The sequence below is a fragment of the Colius striatus genome, chromosome 14 (assembly GCF_028858725.1).
Source record: "Colius striatus isolate bColStr4 chromosome 14, bColStr4.1.hap1, whole genome shotgun sequence".
Lineage (NCBI taxonomy): Eukaryota > Metazoa > Chordata > Aves > Coliiformes > Coliidae > Colius > Colius striatus.
In genome coordinates this window covers 2,483,514-2,502,250 of record NC_084772.1, presented here as the reverse complement: position 1 = coordinate 2,502,250, position 18,737 = coordinate 2,483,514, and the positions used below count along the sequence as shown (strand labels likewise).

Here is an 18,737-nt window from a genome sequence, read left to right as displayed (position 1 = left end):
ATAGGATGGGGTTAGATTGGATGGGGTGGGATGGGATGGGATGGGGTGGATGGGATGGGTTGGGATGGATGGGATGGGATGAGATGGGGTGGGATGGAGTTAGATGGGATGGGATGGGGTTAGATTGGATGGGGTTAGATGGGATGGGATGGGATGAGATGGGATGGGGTGGGGTGGGATGGGATGGGGTGGGATGGGATGGAGTTAGATGGGATGGAGTTAGATGGGATGGAGTTAGATGGGATGGGATGAGATGGGATGGAGTTAGATGGGATAGGATAGGGTTAGATTGGATGAGGTTAGATGAGATGAGATGGGGTGGGATGGGATGGGATGGGATGGGATGGAGTTAGATGGGATAGGATGGGGTTAGATGGGATGGGATGGGATGGGATGGGATAGGATGGGGTTAGATTGGATGGGGTTAGATGGGATGGGATGGGATGGGATGGGATGGGATGGGATGGGATAGGTGGAATGAGACATCAGGCAGAAAAAGCCCCACTGGACCAAAGTAGGATGGACCCCAGAGAAGAAGGTGTCAGAGATACTTGTGGTGGGCTCAGGAGGATTTGTAGGAGGTGAAGTGGGCCAATGGCAATGGGATGTCTGAGGAGAGGCTGGGCTTGAGCCCCAGTCTGAGCCCAGGCATTGCCTCTGCCCCCACCCCAGTGATGGGATTGGAACAAGAGAGTCAGAGGGATGGAGGGTTGTGGTCCTCAGCACACAGACAGGTCATTTCTGGTGCCACAAACCCAAGAGAGTCACCCCAGAACCCAGAGAGAGCAGGAGGGCTGGGTGACACCAGCAGATGCTGCTGGAGCTCTGTGTGTGTGTGCCAGGACAGGACAGATGCTGCTGGAGCTCTGTGTGTGTGTGCCAGGGCAGATGCTGCTGGAGCTGTGTGTGTGTGTGTGCCAGGGCAGATGCTGCTGGAGCTGTGTGTGTGTGCCAGGACAGGACAAGATGCTGCTGTGCTGTGTGTGTGTGCCAGGGCAGATGCTGCTGGAGCTGTGTGTGTGTGCCAGGGCAGATGCTGCTGGAGCTGTGGGTGTGTGCCAGGGCAGATGCTGCTGGAGCTCTGTGTGTGTGCCAGGGCAGATGCTGCTGGAGCTGTGTGTGTGTGTGTGTGCCAGGACAGGGCAGATGCTGCTGGAGCTGTGTGTGTGTGTGTGTGCCAGGACAGGACAGATGCTGCTGGAGCTCTGTGTGTGTGTGCCAGGGCAGGGCAGGTGCTGCTGGAGCTGTGTGTGTGTGCCAGGACAGGACAGATGCTGCTGGAGCTGTGTGTGTGTGCCAGGACAGGACAGATGCTGCTGGAGCTGTGTGTGTGTGCCAGGACAGGGCAGATGCTGCTGGAGCTGTGTGTGTGTGTGTGTGCCAGGACAGGACAGATGCTGCTGGAGCTGTGTGTGTGTGTGTGTGCCAGGACAGGACAGATGCTGCTGGAGCTGTGTGTGTGTGTGTGCCAGGGCAGGGCAGGTGCTGCTGGAGCTGTGTGTGTGTGCCAGGACAGGGCAGATGCTGCTGGAGCTGTGTGTGTGTGCCAGGACAGGACAGATGCTGCTGGAGCTGTGTGTGTGTGCCAGGACAGGGCAGATGCTGCTGGAGCTGTGTGTGTGTGTGTGTGCCAGGACAGGACAGATGCTGCTGGAGCTGTGTGTGTGTGTGTGTGCCAGGACAGGACAGATGCTGCTGGAGCTGTGTGTGTGTGCCAGGGCAGGGCAGATGCTGCTGGAGCTGTGTGTGTGTGTGTGCCAGGGCAGGGCAGATGCTGCTGTGCTGTGTGTGTGTGCCAGGGCAGGGCAGGTGCTGCTGGAGCTGTGTGTGTGTGCCAGGACAGGACAGATGCTGCTGGAGCTGTGTGTGTGTGCCAGGACAGGACAGATGCTGCTGGAGCTGTGTGTGTGTGCCAGGACAGGGCAGATGCTGCTGGAGCTGTGTGTGTGTGTGTGTGTGTGTGTGCCAGGACAGATGCTGCTGGAGCTGTGTGTGTGTGCCAGGACAGGGCAGATGCTGCTGTGCTGTGTGTGCCAGGACAGGGTGAGAACCCAGCAGGGACCTACATGGGCTGGTGCTGAGTGGGAGTGTGGGATGGGACCTGGCTGTGGCTCAGAGATGAGGCAAGCCAGGGTTTGTCAGAGGAGAAAGCTGGAACTGGACTTTGTTGGAGATTATCTCATGTCTGTCTGACTTCTCTTGAAGGGAAAAGGAGAAGGAAACATTTGAGATGTGCTGACAGCTCTGCTTTGGGAGATGTGGGCTGCAGGACAGCAGGTCTGGTGGGCTGGCACAGCAGCAGGGTGCCATGTGGCGAGATGAGCACAGCCTCAGTGGTTCCTAGTGCCAGCTTCCCCAGAAAAGGGCTCTGGAGGAAGAAAGCACATGGCACACAGACCCTGAGCCCCCCTCTGCATCCCCAGCTCCAGGAGGGGGCTGGGCTGGGTTGGCAGGGCAGCACACAGCAGGGTGGCTGGAGGAGGATGAGGGCACTCAGCATCATGGAGAGCACCTTGAGATGCAAAAATCCTGCTAGAGATACTGCCTGTGCAGCCTGGTGTTGCTGATGTGGCAGAAGCTCTGGCCTGAGGAGCTCTGCTTCCCCCTTTCTCATGCTTTCAAGGCATTTCTAGCACAGCCCAGGCTGATGTGCAGTCAGGAGCTGGTGAGTGCTGGGAGGCCCCACTCACTGCTGGCCCAGGGTTCCTCTTTGGTTCAATGGGCCCTGGAGAATCTGCCTGGTTACAGAACAAACCAACAGCATCTTTGTGTTCTGCAAGAGGAGGAGGAAGGAAGCTGCTCAGTGCAGCCTTGCCCTGCAACAGCACCAGCGTGGGGAGGAGGGAGCTGGGCAGAATGAGCCCCATGCTTGGAAATGGGGTCTGAGCAGGGAACTGAGGGCTTTTACACCTCACTGTGCTGTGCTGGGAGACACAGCCCCACTGCCCCTGTGCTGCTGAGGAGAGCACAGGCTCTGTGCTGCTGAGAGAGGGGGCTGAGCATCACCTGAGCATCAATCAGTGCCTGCCAGCTGAGGTGAGGTGATGCTGGGAGGGGTGGCAGAGAGACAGGGAGCTGCTGGGGAGAGGCCAGGGCAGGGCTCCTGAGGGGATGGAACATGGGTGTGAGGAGGAAAGGCTGCAGCCCTGGGGCTGTTGAGCCTGGGGAAGGGGAGAGGAGAGGAGAGGAGAGGAGAGGAGAGGAGAGGAGAGGAGAGGAGAGGAGAGGAGAGGAGAGGAGAGGAGAGGAGAGGAGAGGAGAGGAGAGGAGAGGAGAGGAGAGGGGGGTTGGGGAGGGGAAAGGAGAGGAGGGGATAAGGGGGGGAGAGGGAAGGGTGGAGAAGGGCAGGAGAGAAGGGACTGAAGTACAGGAGGAGAAAAGAGAAGAGAAGAGAAGAGAAGAGAAGAGAAGAGAAGAGAAGAGAAGAGAAGAGAAGAGAAGAGGGGATGAGGAGGGGATGAGGAGAGGAGAGGAGAGGAGAGGAGAGGAGAGGAGAGGAGAGGAGAGGAGAGGAGAGGAGAGGAGAGGAGAGGAGAGGAGGAAAGGGGAAAAGAAAGAGAAAGAGAAAGCTTTTCTTTCCACAGAGCTCCTTATCTCCAAAGTGGCCTTTCCTGGTGACTCATGGAGGGGAAGCTGGGGCTGGGCAGATGCTGGTCCCTGAGCCCTGTGCCCAGCCCAGGCACATCCCTGAGCACTGCCTCTGGTGCTGTGGTGCCTTTCCCAGCTCCCCAGCTCTGAGAGGAGCCCAGGAGGGAAGATCCAGCTTCCCCAGGAGGGAAGGTCCAGCTGAGAGGAGCCCCAGGCTGGGGAAGGTCCAGCTCAGCCCTGGGGCCTCTCCAGCCCCCACTGAAGGGAGGGGCAGCAGCACCTTTGTTTTCTGGGGGTTGCAGTGGTTGGAGCTTTGTTCAACCCAAGCAGCCATCTGGTTTTTTCCCCTCTTGCCTCAGTGGGGTGGGAAATGTGGCTCCCTCTGTGAGCTGGCTGGTTGGCAAGACTTTAAAGCCCTTCAACAGTGGAGCAAGAGCCTGAGTGGGGATGCACCTGGGGACTCAGCTCAGCTCAGCAGGGCCCTGGCTTGGCCACCCCCTGTGGGCTCAATCCATCCCCCCAGGACACCAGCTTTTACCAAAAGGCCTTTTATTGCTTTTCCTACTGAAATCAAAGGTGCAGAAGGTGTCTGTGGTGCACACACCCAGCAAACCCCCCCTGAGCCCAGGCTGGTGACTGTCACTGTGCTCTACAGTGCCAGGCTCCATCCTCCTGCCCTGGCACTTTGTGCCCTCCCAGGCTGCCCTGTGCATCACCTGAACACTGGTCCTCCCCTGCTGGGTTGTAACTGAAGGGTGCCAGTGCTCTGGCTGCCTGGAGAGAGGAGAAGGGATGCATCCAGGCTCCTCCTGCTGAGTGCCAGCTGGGAGATAGATGGCTGTGGAGCTCAAACTGGTGGCTTTGCAAACCAGACCTGCCTGGTGCATGCACATTCACCTCCCCAGCACTGCTCCAAGCCAAGGAGCACTTGTGTCCCTTCTGCTGTGGTGCCTGGAGAGCTCCCCCCACAGCTCCACTGATGAATCTCCAGCTCCCATGGCCATGCACAAGCCAGCCAAAATCAGCAAGGCACAGTGTTGTCCAGCATTGCAGGGCTTGACTGCACCATGCAGCAGGGACAGGACACTCTACACATCCCCACAGCTACAAACCTACAAAAGCAGCATTTCTATGGATAAAAGAATGCCACAGCACACAGAGTGTGAGGCCCCTGAGCCCAGACATGCACCAGCAGCCCTTGATTCACCCTCCAGGTAGCAAGGTGGCCTCACAAGGAAGAGTTTTCAACCCCCAAGTTCCTCATCACAATCCATCTGCTCACATTCTGTCCTCAGAGAGCCTCAGGTGAGTCCCTGGCTCCCCTCTCTTAAGCCAAGGGCATGCAGAGAGGAGGGACAGGGTGATGGCACGACAGAAGCACCCTGGCAGCCCCTCCTGTCCCACCCAGGGCTGGATGGATGCTCTGGAAGGTGAGAGCTGATGGCTCTAGCAGGCTGCATTCCTTATTCCATGCTCTTGCTTCCCTAAGTGCATGTTTCTAGTTCAGGATCTGTCCCCAGATCTGTTGGCTGGAGGAGGATCTGACCCCTGGTGTGCATCTCTACACCAAGAAGAGCTTTGCCTGCTGCAGCAGAGCTCACCCTGGAGCCAATGCTTGGTAAGGTGAGTCAGGAGCTGACCCCAAGGCTCAAAGGGCAACATCTGGGTGTGTAAAACCCACAACCAGTTTGGGTTTGCTGTGTGCCTGGTACTGTTCAGGGGCTTTAACACCCCTGTGAGCTGGAGGACCACAGACAAGCCTATTTGTGCTTTGCTGAGGGAACACAGGAGCAGAGGGAAGGTGCATGTGCTGTGATGGGTAATCCCAGCCTGGCTGACTCCAGAGCTACATGTAGCTCCCCCAAGAGACTGTTTCCTGGGCTTTGTGCTTGCAGAGAAGAGCACAAACCCTCCAATGCTATCCCAGGGATACTGGGTGGCTTCTTGTTCTCCTCTCCCCTGTGCAAAGGCTCCCACACACTGTCCTGCCCTGCTGGGCTTTGTTGCAGTTACTTTGCCAAGAATCAGGTCTCAGCCTAAATCTGCAATGCCCAGAGCTGTTGGAGCAGCCTCCTGGGCTGCAGGAGAGTGCTCTGGATGGTGCCTCATCTTCAGGGTAAGCTGGTTTCAAGGAGGAGACAGAAGGCAGGCTGAAGGTGAAATCTGCTGCACTCACCTTGAGTCCCATCATCAGCTGCAGCTTTCCACCTCTGAAAAGCTCAACTACCCCTTGGTCTCCAGCAGGTGAGGGGGGATTGATCAGCCCAAGGAGTGCCAGCACCCCACTGAGCACCAGCAGCAGGCTCAGCCTGATCTGGAGCAATAAAGGAAGAAGCAGCAGAAGTGCAAAAGTTCTGGGGGTGTTTTTGGTTCTGGGGGTGTTTTTGGTGCTGAGGTTGCTGCAGGTGGCTGAGCCCAAGCCCAGCAGGTGCCTCTTTAGCAGAAAAATCCCCAGCAGTGACTGAGAAACCTGCTTCTGCCCCTCCCCACCTGGCAAAGGGCCACCACCAGCAGCAGACCTTGTGGCAGAAGAGAAAAGGAAGGGTCTCATTTCATTGCAGAGCACCAGCACAGGGTGGTGGTGAGGGATGAACTGGAGGCATTTGCTCAGAAACACAGCTAACAAGTCAGAGATCAGCTTTCTGGGCTCTTTTCCTTCCCTGCCTTGCTTCCTGATGGTCACCAGCTCAGCATCAACTCACTGTCCTGGAGCAACAAGCAGCAGGTTTCCCATCCTCACCCCATAAAGGGACTCAGATGACTTTCATGGGATAGATGTCATTCTGGGGTCCCTCCTTGTGGTACAACAAGCCCTGCACCATGTCCCTGGACATTTCTTCTGCTTTGACTCCAAATCTTAGGTACAGCCACACAGCAGCAACAATGCAAAGCATCAGAGCCCCTACCACAGAGGCTGGGATGACAAAGTGCATTTGGGATGCTGCCAAGAAGCTGGGAGGAGGTGGATGCTCTGGGCTGTCTGTGCCCAGCTCTGCCCTGGCTTGGCCTGGCAGGACTGATGTTCCTGGAGGCTCTTGCTTTCCTGCAGGTGATGAATAGGCAGATGTTCCAGTGGCCAAAGCACCTGCAGGGGAAGTGGCAGCTCTGTTGGTGTGGTCAGAGGAACCTTTGTGTGTGGCAGCCAGAGTGGAAACCAAGGGAGTGTGTGCTGGGACCTTGGGGACATCCAGGATGGAGGGAAGATCTGAACCCAAACTGCTGGAAGCACCATCTGGGACATTGATTCTGACCTGTTTAGGGTCTGGGGGTTCATTTGTAGGAAGCACAGGATGGTGTGAGGCTGCAGAAACAGCCACAGGGCTGGCAGAAGTCGTGGCTGGAGCCTGGGCTGTAGCCTTTGCAGTGTGTTCCGTGGCTGCTTCTGGAGGTGCTGCCTCTGTCCTGGCTGCACCAATGTGTGTCCTCTCCAGAACTGTTGTGGCAGCCCCTTGGAAGAGGCTGGTTGAGGCAGTGGCTGGAGGTGGAGCTGTGAGACCAACATGCTTCTGAAAAGCCCCAGGCTCTTGGGGAGCTGCTGCTGGGGTGGTGCCAGGGGGAGCTGGGCGAGCTGGAGCCTTCTTCTGGTCCAATTTCTCCACAATCTTCTTTACCCATGGGGCCTCTGGATCTGCACAGATCTCATAGAGCTTCAGAGTTAGGAATCTGAAAGGAAAAAGGGGATAAAGAGAGCCAGGCTTGAGATGGGCAGGGGGGGAGGGAAGGCAGGCACACAGCAGCACTGGCTGGGCTGAACATCAGCAAGCTGCAGGGATTGTTTCTCTCAGGATGGACAGATGCCTCTGAGAGCTCATTGAATGAGCTGAACATGAGTCATGGGTTGAAGGAATTCCTGCCAAGAAGCTTTTCCTGCTTTGAAAGCAATGTCCTGGCTGTTGGCTGCAGTGTTTGCCTGCAGTGCTCAGAGCAGGGGCACACACATGAAGAAAAACCCTTGGGAGCAACCTCGTGGGCTGCAGGAAAGTGCTCTGCATGGTGCCTCTTCTTCAGGGTAAGCTGGGAACAGCAGTTATCCTGGGGAGAGGGGTGGAAAAAGGTGGCTTCTCTCCTCTCCAGACAAGCTCACAACAGGAGCTGCTGCTGCTCCTGCCCTGCCACCTTCCACTGCCAACAACCACCCCATCAGTCCCTTCCCCATCCATTCACCCCCATCTCACTCTGTGCCAGCCCCTGATCTCACTGGGAGCCTGATGGTCTTTAAATAGGGAAAACAAAGCATAGAATCACACCATGGTGGGGTTGGAAGGGACCTTTAGAGCTCATCCAGTCCAACCCCCTGCAGAAGCAGCTCCCACCTAGATCAGGTCACACAGGAACGTGTCCAGGTGGGGTTTGAAGCCCTCCAAGGAAGGAGCCTCCACACCCTCCCTGGGCAGCCTGGGCCAGGGCTCCCTCACTCAAACACTGACACAGTTTGTCCTTGTGTTTCAATGGAACTGTTTGTGTTGCAGCTTCATCCCATCACCCCTTGTCCTGGCACTAGATGCAATAGAAAAAAGGGATGTCCCAACCTCCTGACACCTACCAGTGAGATACTTGTAACTATCAATGAGATCTCCCCTCAGTCTTCTCCAGACTGAACAGCCCCAGGTCCCACAGCCTTTCCTCATAAGGAAGATGTTCCAGTCCCCTGATCATCTTGCTGTCCCTGCCCTGGCCTCTCTCCAGCAGCTCCCTGTCCCTCTGGAGCTGGGGAGCTCAGCACTGGCCCCAGGACTCCAGATGAAGCCTCATGAGACCCTCACTCCCTGCTCCAAAGATGGCATTGGGTGCCAGGCTGATGTGTGGCAGCAGTGAGGGGCTGGGGAGGGGGAAGCACTCACATGATGGCCTGTTTGGTGCAGCTGGGCTCAGTCCTGTAGTAGCTCCTGACCCTCTTGGCTGACAGCTCTGATGTAAAGGACCCACACTCTTTGGAACACTTCAGAGGTGCTTTGGGTTGCCCTGAAAGAAAGTTCTCAGCACATTAAGTGTTGGCTTTGTGTCAGGTATCAGCAAAGCTGACACTTTTCTTCCCCCTGCTTCTCTGGGAGGAGGATTCCAGAGCTTGGCAGCAAAGTTTCCAGGCTCTGCTAAAGCAAGAGGGAGACAAGTCCAGTCAGGGCCCTGTTTGTATCACTCAGGCTGGTGATTAGATACCCAGAGAGCAGCCAAACACCACAGCTCTGTGGAAATGGGGCCCTGCTGCAGTGCTTTGTGCAGCTCCTCCCTGCTTTGAGGGCTGCTCTCAGTACAGTGGCCAGAAGACACATCTCTCCATTCCCTCAAAGACCTGCTTGCAACCATCACCAAGGAGCTCTTGGTGCAGGCAGTGCAGGATGTTTGTCCTCTCCTTATCTGCATCAGCCCTGTCTCTTCCTCCCATGGGATTCTCCTCCAGGCCAGCATCCTGCTTCTCCCTTTGTGGGGTCCCTGAGCACCACTTGCACTCAGAGAAAAGGTGCAGAGAGAAGACCTTTTGCTGCTCCCACAGCATCTTCTCACCAAGCATCTTCCCAGCAGAAGCCAGAGTTTTCATTTCATAAGGTGCCACAAAGGAGTCCTCCCTTGGCCCCTTCAAGGGACAGAACCTGACCCTTCCTGCCAGCACCTGCCCCCAGCAGCACACTGGCCAAGCAAGGGCTGGTTGCAGAGAGCAGCCTGGCACTTTGCTCTGACATCCCAGGAGACACAACTCAGACTGATCTGGATTTATCTGAAGCCCCTGGGGAAGGAGCTGGAGGCTGCTTTAGGTCAGAGGCAGCCTCTTCCAAACGTTGTCTCAGGTTCCCAAGTGATTCTGGGGAATTTGCTGCAGTTTGGTTGGGAAGGATCCAGCTACTGGGTGCAGGAATGAGCATCCTCATGCCAGAGTATCCTCATGCCAGAGCAGCCTCACCCCACGAGCAGCCTCATCCCAGAGCAGCCTCATCCCAACAGCAGCCTCATCCCAACAGCAGCCTCATCCCATGAGCAGCCTCATCCCATGAGCAGCCTCACCCCAAGAGCAGCCTCACCCCAAGAGCAGCCTCATCCCAAGAGCAGCCTCATCCCAAGAGCAGCCTCATCCCAACAGCAGCCTCATCCCAACAGCAGCCTCATCCCAACAGCAGCCTCACCCCACAGCAGCCTCATCCCAAGAGCAGCCTCATCCCACAGCAGCCTCATCCCAAGAGCAGCCTCATCCCAAGAGCAGCCTCATCCCACTGCAGCCTCACCCCAAGAGCAGCCTCATCCCAAGAGCAGCCTCATCCCAAGAGCAGCCTCATCCCACAGCAGCCTCATCCCAAGAGCAGCCTCACCCCAAGAGCAGCCTCATCCCAAGAGCAGCCTCATCCCAAGAGCAGCCTCATCCCAAGAGCAGCCTCATCCCACAGCAGCCTCATCCCAAGAGCAGCCTCACCCCAAGAGCAGCCTCATCCCAAGAGCAGCCTCATCCCACAGCAGCCTCATCCCAAGAGCAGCCTCATCCCACTGCAGCCTCACCCCAAGAGCAGCCTCACCCCAAGAGCAGCCTCACCCCAAGAGCAGCCTCACCCCAACAGCAGCCTCATCCCAACAGCAGCCTCATCCCAACAGCAGCCTCATCCCAACAGCAGCCTCATCCCAACAGCAGCCTCACCCCAACATCAGCCTCATCCCACGAGCAGCCTCATCCCACGAGCAGCCTCATCCCAACAGCAGCCTCATCCCAACAGCAGCCTCATCCCACAGCCGCCTCATCCCAAGAGCAGCCTCATCCCATGAGCAGCCTCATCCCATGAGCAGCCTCATCCCACTGCAGCCTCACCCCAACAGCAGCCTCATCCCACAGCAGCCTCACCCCAACAGCAGCCTCATCCCACAGCAGCCTCACCCCAACAGCAGCCTCATCCCAACAGCAGCCTCACCCCAACATCAGCCTCACCCCAACATCAGCCTCATCCCACAGCAGCCTCACCCCAACAGCAGCCTCATCCCAACAGCAGCCTCATCCCACAGCAGCCTCACCCCAACATCAGCCTCATCCCACGAGCAGCCTCATCCCACGAGCAGCCTCATCCCACGAGCAGCCTCACCCCAACAGCAGCCTCACCCCAACAGCAGCCTCACCCCAACAGCAGCCTCATCCCAACAGCAGCCTCATCCCACAGCAGCCTCACCCCAACAGCAGCCTCATCCCACAGCATCCTCATCCCACAGCATCCTCATCCCACAGCAACCTCATCCCACAGCAACCTCATCCCACAGCAACCTCATCCCACAGCATCCTTATCCCACAGCATCCTTATCCCACAGCATCCTTATCCCACAGCAACCTCATCCCACAGCAGCCTCACCCCAACAGCAGCCTCATCCCACAGCATCCTCATCCCACAGCATCCTCATCCCACAGCATCCTCATCCCACAGCAACCTCATCCCACAGCATCCTCATCCCACAGCATCCTCATCCCACAGCAACCTCATCCCACAGCATCCTTATCCCACAGCATCCTTATCCCACAGCAGCCTCATCCCACAGCATCCTCAGCTCTGTTGGCTCATTTGCTGGGGAAACCCATTATTGCAAAAGAAGCCTCAAGCAAACAGCCCTGTGGCCTCTCTACAGACACAGCTCAGTCTCCACAGTAATGAACTATTTGTCCACCTCAATACATCTTCTGTGGCACTTTAGGCTCAAGAGTACCTGCTCAGGGGTGACTGCCTTCCCAGTGAGCTCTCATTAGCCAGGGGGTGTGCTCCTGTCTCAGCAGCACAGCACCAAGAGGCCACACTCATCCTTCTGGACAGCCTGGGAGGGACATGGTGGGGAGCAACCAGGGGACAGTTCCTGGTGTCCCTTTGCTCACTTCCACAGGAGCATTTGGATTGACTGAAAAGCCCCTGAAGCTGCTGCAGTCCCAGCCCTGGCCTCACCCTACCCAGCCCAGCACTGACCCACAGCCCTCAGCACCTCAGCTCCAGGGCTTTGGGATCCCTCCAGGGCTGGGCACTCCCCCAGCTCCCTGGGCAGCCTGGCACAGGGGCTCACACCCCTCTCAGGGAAACAGTTCTGCCTCAGCTCCAGCCTCAACCTCCCCTGGGGCAGCTTGAGGCTGTTTCCACTTGTCCTGCCGCTTGTGACTTGGGAGAAGAGCCTGATCCCATTGCACTAAAGCCTCCTGTCAAGAGGCTCTTGACATGCTCAGCTGACTGAGCCCAGCCCTGGAGAACCTGTCCCGGGGCTGTGAGGAGAGGAAGAGGCTCGGAGCAGATGCACCAGCGCTCCTTGCTGTCCTCGCTCCTCCCGGCGGGTGGCAGCAGGGCACAGATGCTGAAGGCTCTTTTGCCCCTTTCCCTTCCCACAGCGGCAGTAAATCACCCCTTTGTCCTGGGCAGAGGCTGGCTTCTCCTGCCCTGCTGCCAGGCTGGATGCCAGCCTGGAAAACCCCTTCTGCAACCCCTGGCCACCCATCGCTGACCTGTGCCATAGCTAAACCCGGCCCAGCCCCAGGAGAGGTGCCCCCGGCTCTGTCCCGGTCCCTCAGCCCTGCTCAGCACCATCCCCAAGCACCCAAAGCTCTTTGCCCCGTGCCGGGGGCAGCGCTGCCCGGCTCCAGGCACAGCACTGGATGGCAGCGGGACACACACATCACTGCTGGCCACGGCGAGCAAAGGGCCAAACAAGCGCATTAAGCTGCTTTTGCAGCCCACATCACCTCTCCCCACCTACCCTCGAGTGCCAGGAGCCCTCTGGGAGCTGCCAGGAGGGGGGATCCCTGCAGGGTGGCTGCCGGAGGCTCCCTCCCTCCATCCCCGGCCCATCCAGCCCGGTGCGTGGTGCCCAGCATCGCCTCCCCCACACTCCATCCCCATCCTTCCCGCAGCCCCTGGCCGCCTCCCGGCGCTGGGAAGCGGAGCTGTGCCTCACCTCCAGCCAGAATGGCCAGGCACAGGAGCCTCAGCACGGCCAGGACCTGCAGAGAAAGAAGCTTCATGTCTCGGCGGTGGGAAGGGCTGGATGCCGGGCAGCTTTTCCCCCTTTTCCCGATGGCTTGTGGCGTGGGACAGGAGCTGTGGGCTGCTGCGGGTCATGCCAGGCTGCTGCAGCCCCGGGGCTGGGGTTGGGGCTGATATTGGGCTCCCCCCCGCAGCGGCCGTGGGATGACGCCAGGAGGCGGAGGGAGAGGGGAGGGAATGCTGCTGCCTGCTCCCGACATGGCTCCTGGGATTCCCCAGCTTCCCGTAGCTCCTCCTTGGCAAAGGCTTGAGGTCGGGTCTTTCAGGAGCCGCCTACTCCATCCTCCTTCTCCCCATCTCTCAGCCCCACAGGCAGTGCTGAGGCATCTCTGCCCTTAGGCTGCTGAAACTCTCCCCTTCTCCAGCCCCACGGTCGCAAAGCAAAGCAAAAGCAGCTTTTTTTCCCCTTCCTTTCTGGCAGCCACCTCAGGGCAGCAGCCCATTGTTGGGCCAAAAGAGGTGGAATTGGTTAATTGGGTCGTTGAGTTCATCAGCTGCACCCGTGAGTGTTGGGAGCATCCCTGAGCAGGGACACACTGCTCCCCCCAGCAGCTCCCTGCTCTCAGGGGATGCTCCCTGCTCTCAGGGGATGCTCTCTGCAGCCTCTGCTTGTTACTGCAAGGAGGGGTCAATCTGCTGATGCTCAGAGCAGAGGTACAAAACCTTCCCCAAGCCCACAGCTGGGATGGCTGCAGGTCCTTCTGGCCCCAGCCAGGCGTGCCAACACAGCCCTCACATCCTGCACCTTTACTTTCTCTTTCATCTCACATCCCAGCAGAATCCAGAACAGCTTTTTCCCTGCCAAGTCCCTCAGCTGAAGGATGAAGATAAGGTCAAGCCTGAGACTTGCTGGCTCCCCTGGGTTTTCACAGGGTTGATGGGAAACTGGCTGCTGTGGGCTCTGGGAAACTCCAGCAGTCCCACTCAGGATTTGATTCCTAAAGAGAGAAATCCCCCATGTTTCCATATGATGCACCTTTACAAAGCTTTGGTGAAGCTCCAAGCTTTATATTGTACCAGGAGAGAAACTGAAGAGCCTGCTGTAACAGTGTGTGTGTGATGCAGGCAGGGCAGAGCAGGCTGTGCCAGGGCAGGGCTTCTCTGCTCCCTTCCCCAAAGGATGTTTTCTGCTTCCTTCCCCAAAAGGTGTTTCCTCAGGCTGGGCAGAGCCTTACAGGAAACTTTCATCCCAGGAACTGCCATTACCTGAGGCCACTGGGCACCTCAGCTGCTGGGAGGGATGGCACTGCCCACGTGTGAAGAAACAGGTTCTGCTCCTTCTACAAAGGAGCTGCTGCCAGGGATAAGAAGGAAGAAAAGCTCCAGCAGGCACACAAAGAGGAGGGCAAGGGCTTTGTTTGCTGAAGGCATGAGCTGCCCCAGGTGTGGTTGTTTTAAGGCACAAACAGCACCTTTGGCAGGGTCATGCAGTAGATTGAGCTGTTTCACCTGGGAGGGGACTTCCAGGACACTCTGGGAGACCTCTAGTCCTGGTTTGAGCCCAGGCAGCAGCTCAGCCCCACACAGATCCCTGCAGTGCTGGGAGGGGGGGGAAACTCCTGGGTTGAGATCAAGACAGTTGAAGAAGTAAAGCAAAAGCCCCAGCCAGAGGAAAGGCAAACACAGCATCCACTCCCCACTCCCCCTGGGCAGGCAGGTGCTCAGCTCCCCCCAGGGCAGCAGAGCTCCATCCCACGTACCAGGGGCTGGGCTGGCACCTCCAGGCCACCTGAAACAGCTCCAGGGTTGATCCTCAGCACCCACAGAAGGACTTGGTGGCTCCTGCTGGAGCTCAGGCTCTCTGGCTTCAGTTCCTGCTCTGCTCCAAGGACAGTTTCATATCAGGGTGGATGTCCTGCTGCCTAAACGTTGCCTCTGCTGTGGAGAAAGGGAGAAGAGGGCCTGGTGTGCTCTGGGTGTGGGTGTTGGCACAAGGCATGGCCTCAAGCCTGAGCTCATGCCATACCCCTAACCTTTGCTTGCACACTGGCAACCATTAGCCAGGAGCTCAGCTTATTGCTCCAAACCACAGGCCAAAGGGCCAGATCCCATCTTCTCTGTGCAAGCAGCTCCAGCCCTTCCCACCCACCACAGGGCTGCTCACAGGTGAGTTGTGCTCAGGGTCAAGGTCCTCACAGGTGGAGAAGGAATTCATGACTAACACCAGGAGAATTGCTCTTGGAGGCTAAAAACAACTTGACCCTGGGAAGGTGATACACAAAGCAATATGCCAAGACAAGGGCTGTGTCCTAAACAATCAGGGAACAGCCCCAGAACGTGGCTCATCTGCTACAGAGGTTCCACAATGGGAGTTTCTGCACCTTGGCCATTCTGGGTTCCTCCTGCAAGGGCTGTGAACTGTTACAGGAGGTTTGTCTTCCTGGGAATCACTGGAGAAAATGTCAGAGCAAGCTGTGAGGCTGGATGTGAGCTGCAAGAAAGAGATGCCAGAGCTGATGAGATGAGAACACTCCATCATTCCCACTGCATGGTCTGCCCAGGAGATCCCAAGGCCTCAGGAGTTGACTTTCCTGGAGCAAAGCAGCCCAGCAGCCTTGCTGCAGCTATCAACAGCACCATGTTCCAACTCCAGACATAGGATGAGGTGCTTGTGTTCCCTGTTGGACCTTGTGAGGTTCCTCTCTGCCCAACTCTCAAGCCTATAAATGCTTTGTTGACAGGGAAGGAGGAAGCTGTTGTGTTCAGAGAAGTCACAGCCTCTGTCATTTCTCTGCTGTTCTTCATGTTTTCTAAGTAAAGAGCTCTATTAAAGGCACAAGCTCAACACTTCCCCAGCAAAGGAGCTGTTCCATCCCCTGTGCAGGAGCTGCCTGGGGATGGCCCCAGATGTCTGCTTCTCATTTCCTGCCTTTTGCCTTGATGTGAGAAAACTCCAAGCCCTGCAGAGCCCAAGGGCCTGGCTGGATCCTCTCCATGGGGAAACAGCTCAAGGGCTCTGCATGGGACAGCTCCAAAACCAGAGGCCAAACTTGGCTCTAAGGAGCCATCTCCAGTGTCTGGCACTGGCTGCCTGGGGTGGGAGAGAGGGATGAGGGGGGTTGAGTCTGGGAATGGTGATCTGCTGGTGCAGCAGGGGCTGTGCTGCCAGGCAGTGAGAGCTGGGCAGGCTGGGAGCTGGGCACAGAGGAACCTGCTGAGGTGCAGCAAAGGCAAGGGAAGAGTCCTGCAGCTGGGGAGGAACAGCCCCCTGCACCAGCACAGGCTGGGGGTGACCTGCTGCAGAGCAGCTCTGGGAGAGAGACCTGGCAGTGCTGAGAGAGACACAGGGAACTGCTGGAGAGAGGCCAGGGCAGGGCCACCAAGGTGCTGAGGGGCTGGAACATGTGTGTGAGGAGGAAAGGCTGCAGCCCTGGGGCTGTTGAGCCTGGGGAAGAGAAGCCTGAGCTCAGGGGCACCTCAGCAATGCTGAGAAATGCCTCAAGGGTGGGTGTCAGGAGGATGGGGATGGGCTTTGCTCTGTGGTGCCCAGGGACAGGACAAGGGGGAACAGGCACAGGCTGCAACACAAACAGGAGGAGCAAGTCCTTTGGTGCTGAGGTGAGGGAGCCCTGGCCCAGGCTGCCCAGGGAGGGTGTGGAGGATCCTCAGGGGGTTCCCAACCCCAGCTGGACACGTTCCTGTGCCCCCTGAGCCAGGGGAAGCTGCTTGAGCATGGGCTGGGGCTGCAGCAGCTCTGCAGGACCCTTCCCACTCCCAGCATTAAGGGATTTGGGCTCCAGCACACAGCTCCAAACACTCATACACTCCCATTTCCCCCAGTGAGGCAGCCCATGGACACTGGGCAGCGTCCCCAGGCAGCTGAGGCAGGAGTGTGGTGGCTCATTCCCTGGGCAGCATCACACCTGAGCAGAGATCTGGTGGCTGAAGGATGAAGGTGTGTTCCTGCAGGGCAGCTGCTGCCTCTCCTCAGCAGCCAGAGCTGGGGTCAGATCATGGTGTGAGCGTCCCACGGAGGCTGCCAACGATTTGCAACTGTGGCTGCAGCAAACAAGGCTGAAGTTGGCTGAAAGCACTGTGTGCAAATAAACAAACACAGAGCTGTTTGCAATGGCTTTGCTCTTCCTGCAGAGAGAAGAGTCACACGTCTGCCATGGAGTGACACAGCCGCTGAGCACAGGCTGGTCCCTCGGGCAGAGCCTGGGAAGGCTCTTTGGGGAGCTGGGCCTGGGTGTCACAGATCTCATCTGCCCCAGGAGAGACACAAAAGCAGCTCCAGATGAGGCAGCTCTGCAGATGATGGGAAGGCACATGCTGGGGCTGTGCTGGGTGGGCTTGCCTGAGCACATCAGGCCCTGCTAAGTCCCTATGGAGCTGCAGAGACATCCTGATGTTGCAACCAACCCTCCTACATAGCTGCAGGCTCTGGAGGCAATGCTTGTACAGACCTGTTGTGGTGAAGGAGAGCTGGAGGAGCCCCAAAAGGACAAGCACTCACCACTGCACCATGGGGAAGAGAGGGGAGAGCAGCAGCCAGGCTGGGCACTAAGGAAACCTTGAGGAGACCTTATGTGCAGGTCCCTGGCAGGAGGCTGCAGGGAGCTGGGGTCAGTCTCTGCTCCCAAGGAACAGTGACAGGACAAGAGGAAAGGGGCTCAGGTTGCCCCAGGGGAGGTTGAGGTTGGAGCTGAGGCAGAGCTGTTTCCCTGAGAGGGGTGTGAGCCCCTGTGCCAGGCTGCCCAGGGAGCTGGGGCAGTGCCCAGCCCTGGAGGGATCCCAAAGCCATGGAGCTGAGGTGCTGAGGGCTGTGGGTCAGTGCTGGGCTGGGCAGGGTGAGGGGAGGGCTGGGACTGCAGCAGCTTCAGGGGCTTTTCCAGCCCAAACCATTCTGTGAAACCTCTGTGTGCACAGGAGCTGCTGCCAGGGTTCTCTGGGCATGGGCTGGCTGTGCTGTGCCTCTCCCTAGGGTCATCCAGAGGGGGTCTTCACACTTCCACCTCCTGGAAGAGAAGCCTACCAGGGTCACTGTGGGAACAGGCTGAAGGGGAGGAGCAGGAAATGTGCCATGGCTCTGCCACTTCATCCCTGCCAGAGCCCAGGGTCAAGCCAGTGCCTTCTGCCATGGCTGAGGAAGAGGATGAGCTGTGTGCCTCTTCACAGCAGCCCCAGCTACTCCCTCATCCTTCCCTTGTGTGGCAGCAGGAGCAGAACGTGGCTGTGCCAGCATCTCCCTGTCTCAGAGGCTCGTCATCCTGCCAGGAATGGCCAGGCCCTTGGCTCAGGGGCACAGGGAGCTCCAGCCCTCCCTCCAGCACGTTCCCACATGAACCCTGGCAGGCTCCAGCAGAGGCTCCTGCCAGAAGCTGTTTGGTGGCTTCTGGGAAAGGCTCTGCACTTCCCCTGTCCCCAGGCCAGGAGGAGGCTCTGTGCCTGCAGGGCACCAGCTCATGGTTAAGCCATGACAGAGAGCTCCCCAGATCCTCTCTCCAGTGGCACCTCTGGGGCTGACCCCCAGTGGCACCCCCAGGAGAGCCAGGGGCAGCCCCAAAGGGCACGAGGAGATGCCAGGTGCAGTGCCAGGACCATCTGAGCTGGGCACCCCCCTGCCACGTGATTCCAGATCCCTGATGGTCTGTTACAGAGAGGGGTTGTCACAGCCCTCCAGAGCAGAGCTGGCACCATGTCACCCCGCTCCTTTGGGCAGCTCCTGCTGCTGAGCCTCAGGCACAGGGCACATGCCAGTGGCAAACAGCCTGCAGGGCTTCCAGCACCCAGCAACTCTGTACATGAACTAGCACAACAAACCCAGGGGCTGGGCAGGGAAACAAACCCAGGCACACCTTCCTCTGCCTGGCTCTTAACCCTTTTCAAGCCTTGCTGGCTCAACTGTGAGAGCAGGGAGTCACCAGACCCATTCCCTCTCCTCCCTCAGCTTCTGTGCACCTCACACTGTAAGATCAGGGTGTCTCCTCCTCTGATTTACCCAGAGTCCCCACACTCTCACTGGGTTTCAGCCACGACCCTGGGAGTCACCTGGCTTGAGCCCAGGGGAAAACACTCAGCTCAACCTTCTGGGAGCATCACCTCTGCCTCCTCACCCCATGCAAGAGCTCCTTGGGCTCCCCAGGGCCTGGGGGGTGTATTTCTAGGGTCAAGGCTGCTGTCTTGTTTGCTAACAAGAGCAACAGGCTACAGATGCTGGCCATTAGTATC

The 18,737-nt window shown here is 57.9% G+C and overlaps 1 protein-coding gene across 2 annotated transcripts; it reads right to left on the bottom strand.

Annotated features, from left to right (window-relative positions):
• Positions 1 to 4,137: 4,137 nt before the first annotated feature.
• CCL22 (C-C motif chemokine ligand 22) lies at positions 4,138 to 12,745 on the bottom strand. 2 transcript variants are annotated; one of them, XM_062007169.1, is made up of 3 exons: positions 12,478 to 12,635; positions 8,430 to 8,550; positions 4,138 to 7,251 (listed from the first exon to the last, which is right to left on the bottom strand). In XM_062007169.1, the coding sequence occupies exons 1-3, from the start codon at positions 12,542 to 12,544 to the stop codon at positions 6,342 to 6,344; spliced, it is 1,098 nt and encodes a 365-aa protein (XP_061863153.1). In that variant the 5' UTR covers positions 12,545 to 12,635; the 3' UTR covers positions 4,138 to 6,341. The 2 variants fall into 2 exon arrangements, with proteins under 2 accessions (XP_061863153.1, XP_061863154.1); XM_062007170.1 differs by lacking the exon at positions 8,430 to 8,550 and having other exon boundaries at positions 12,478 to 12,745.
• Positions 12,746 to 18,737: the final 5,992 nt, after the last annotated feature.

What these genes read in the sequence shown, in the direction of transcription:
- CCL22 (XM_062007169.1), bottom strand. Translation starts at nt 12,544, where the DNA reads ATGAAGCTTCTTTCTCTGCAGGTCCTGGCCGTGCTGAGGCTCCTGTGC. An exon ending in CCTGGCCATTCTGGCTGGAG is followed by an intron (nt 8,551 to 12,477) that starts GTGAGGCACAGC and finishes ACTTTCTTTCAG; the next exon opens with GGCAACCCAAAGCACCTCTG. An exon ending in TGCACCAAACAGGCCATCAT is followed by an intron (nt 7,252 to 8,429) that starts GTGAGTGCTTCC and finishes TTTTCCTTTCAG; the next exon opens with ATTCCTAACTCTGAAGCTCT.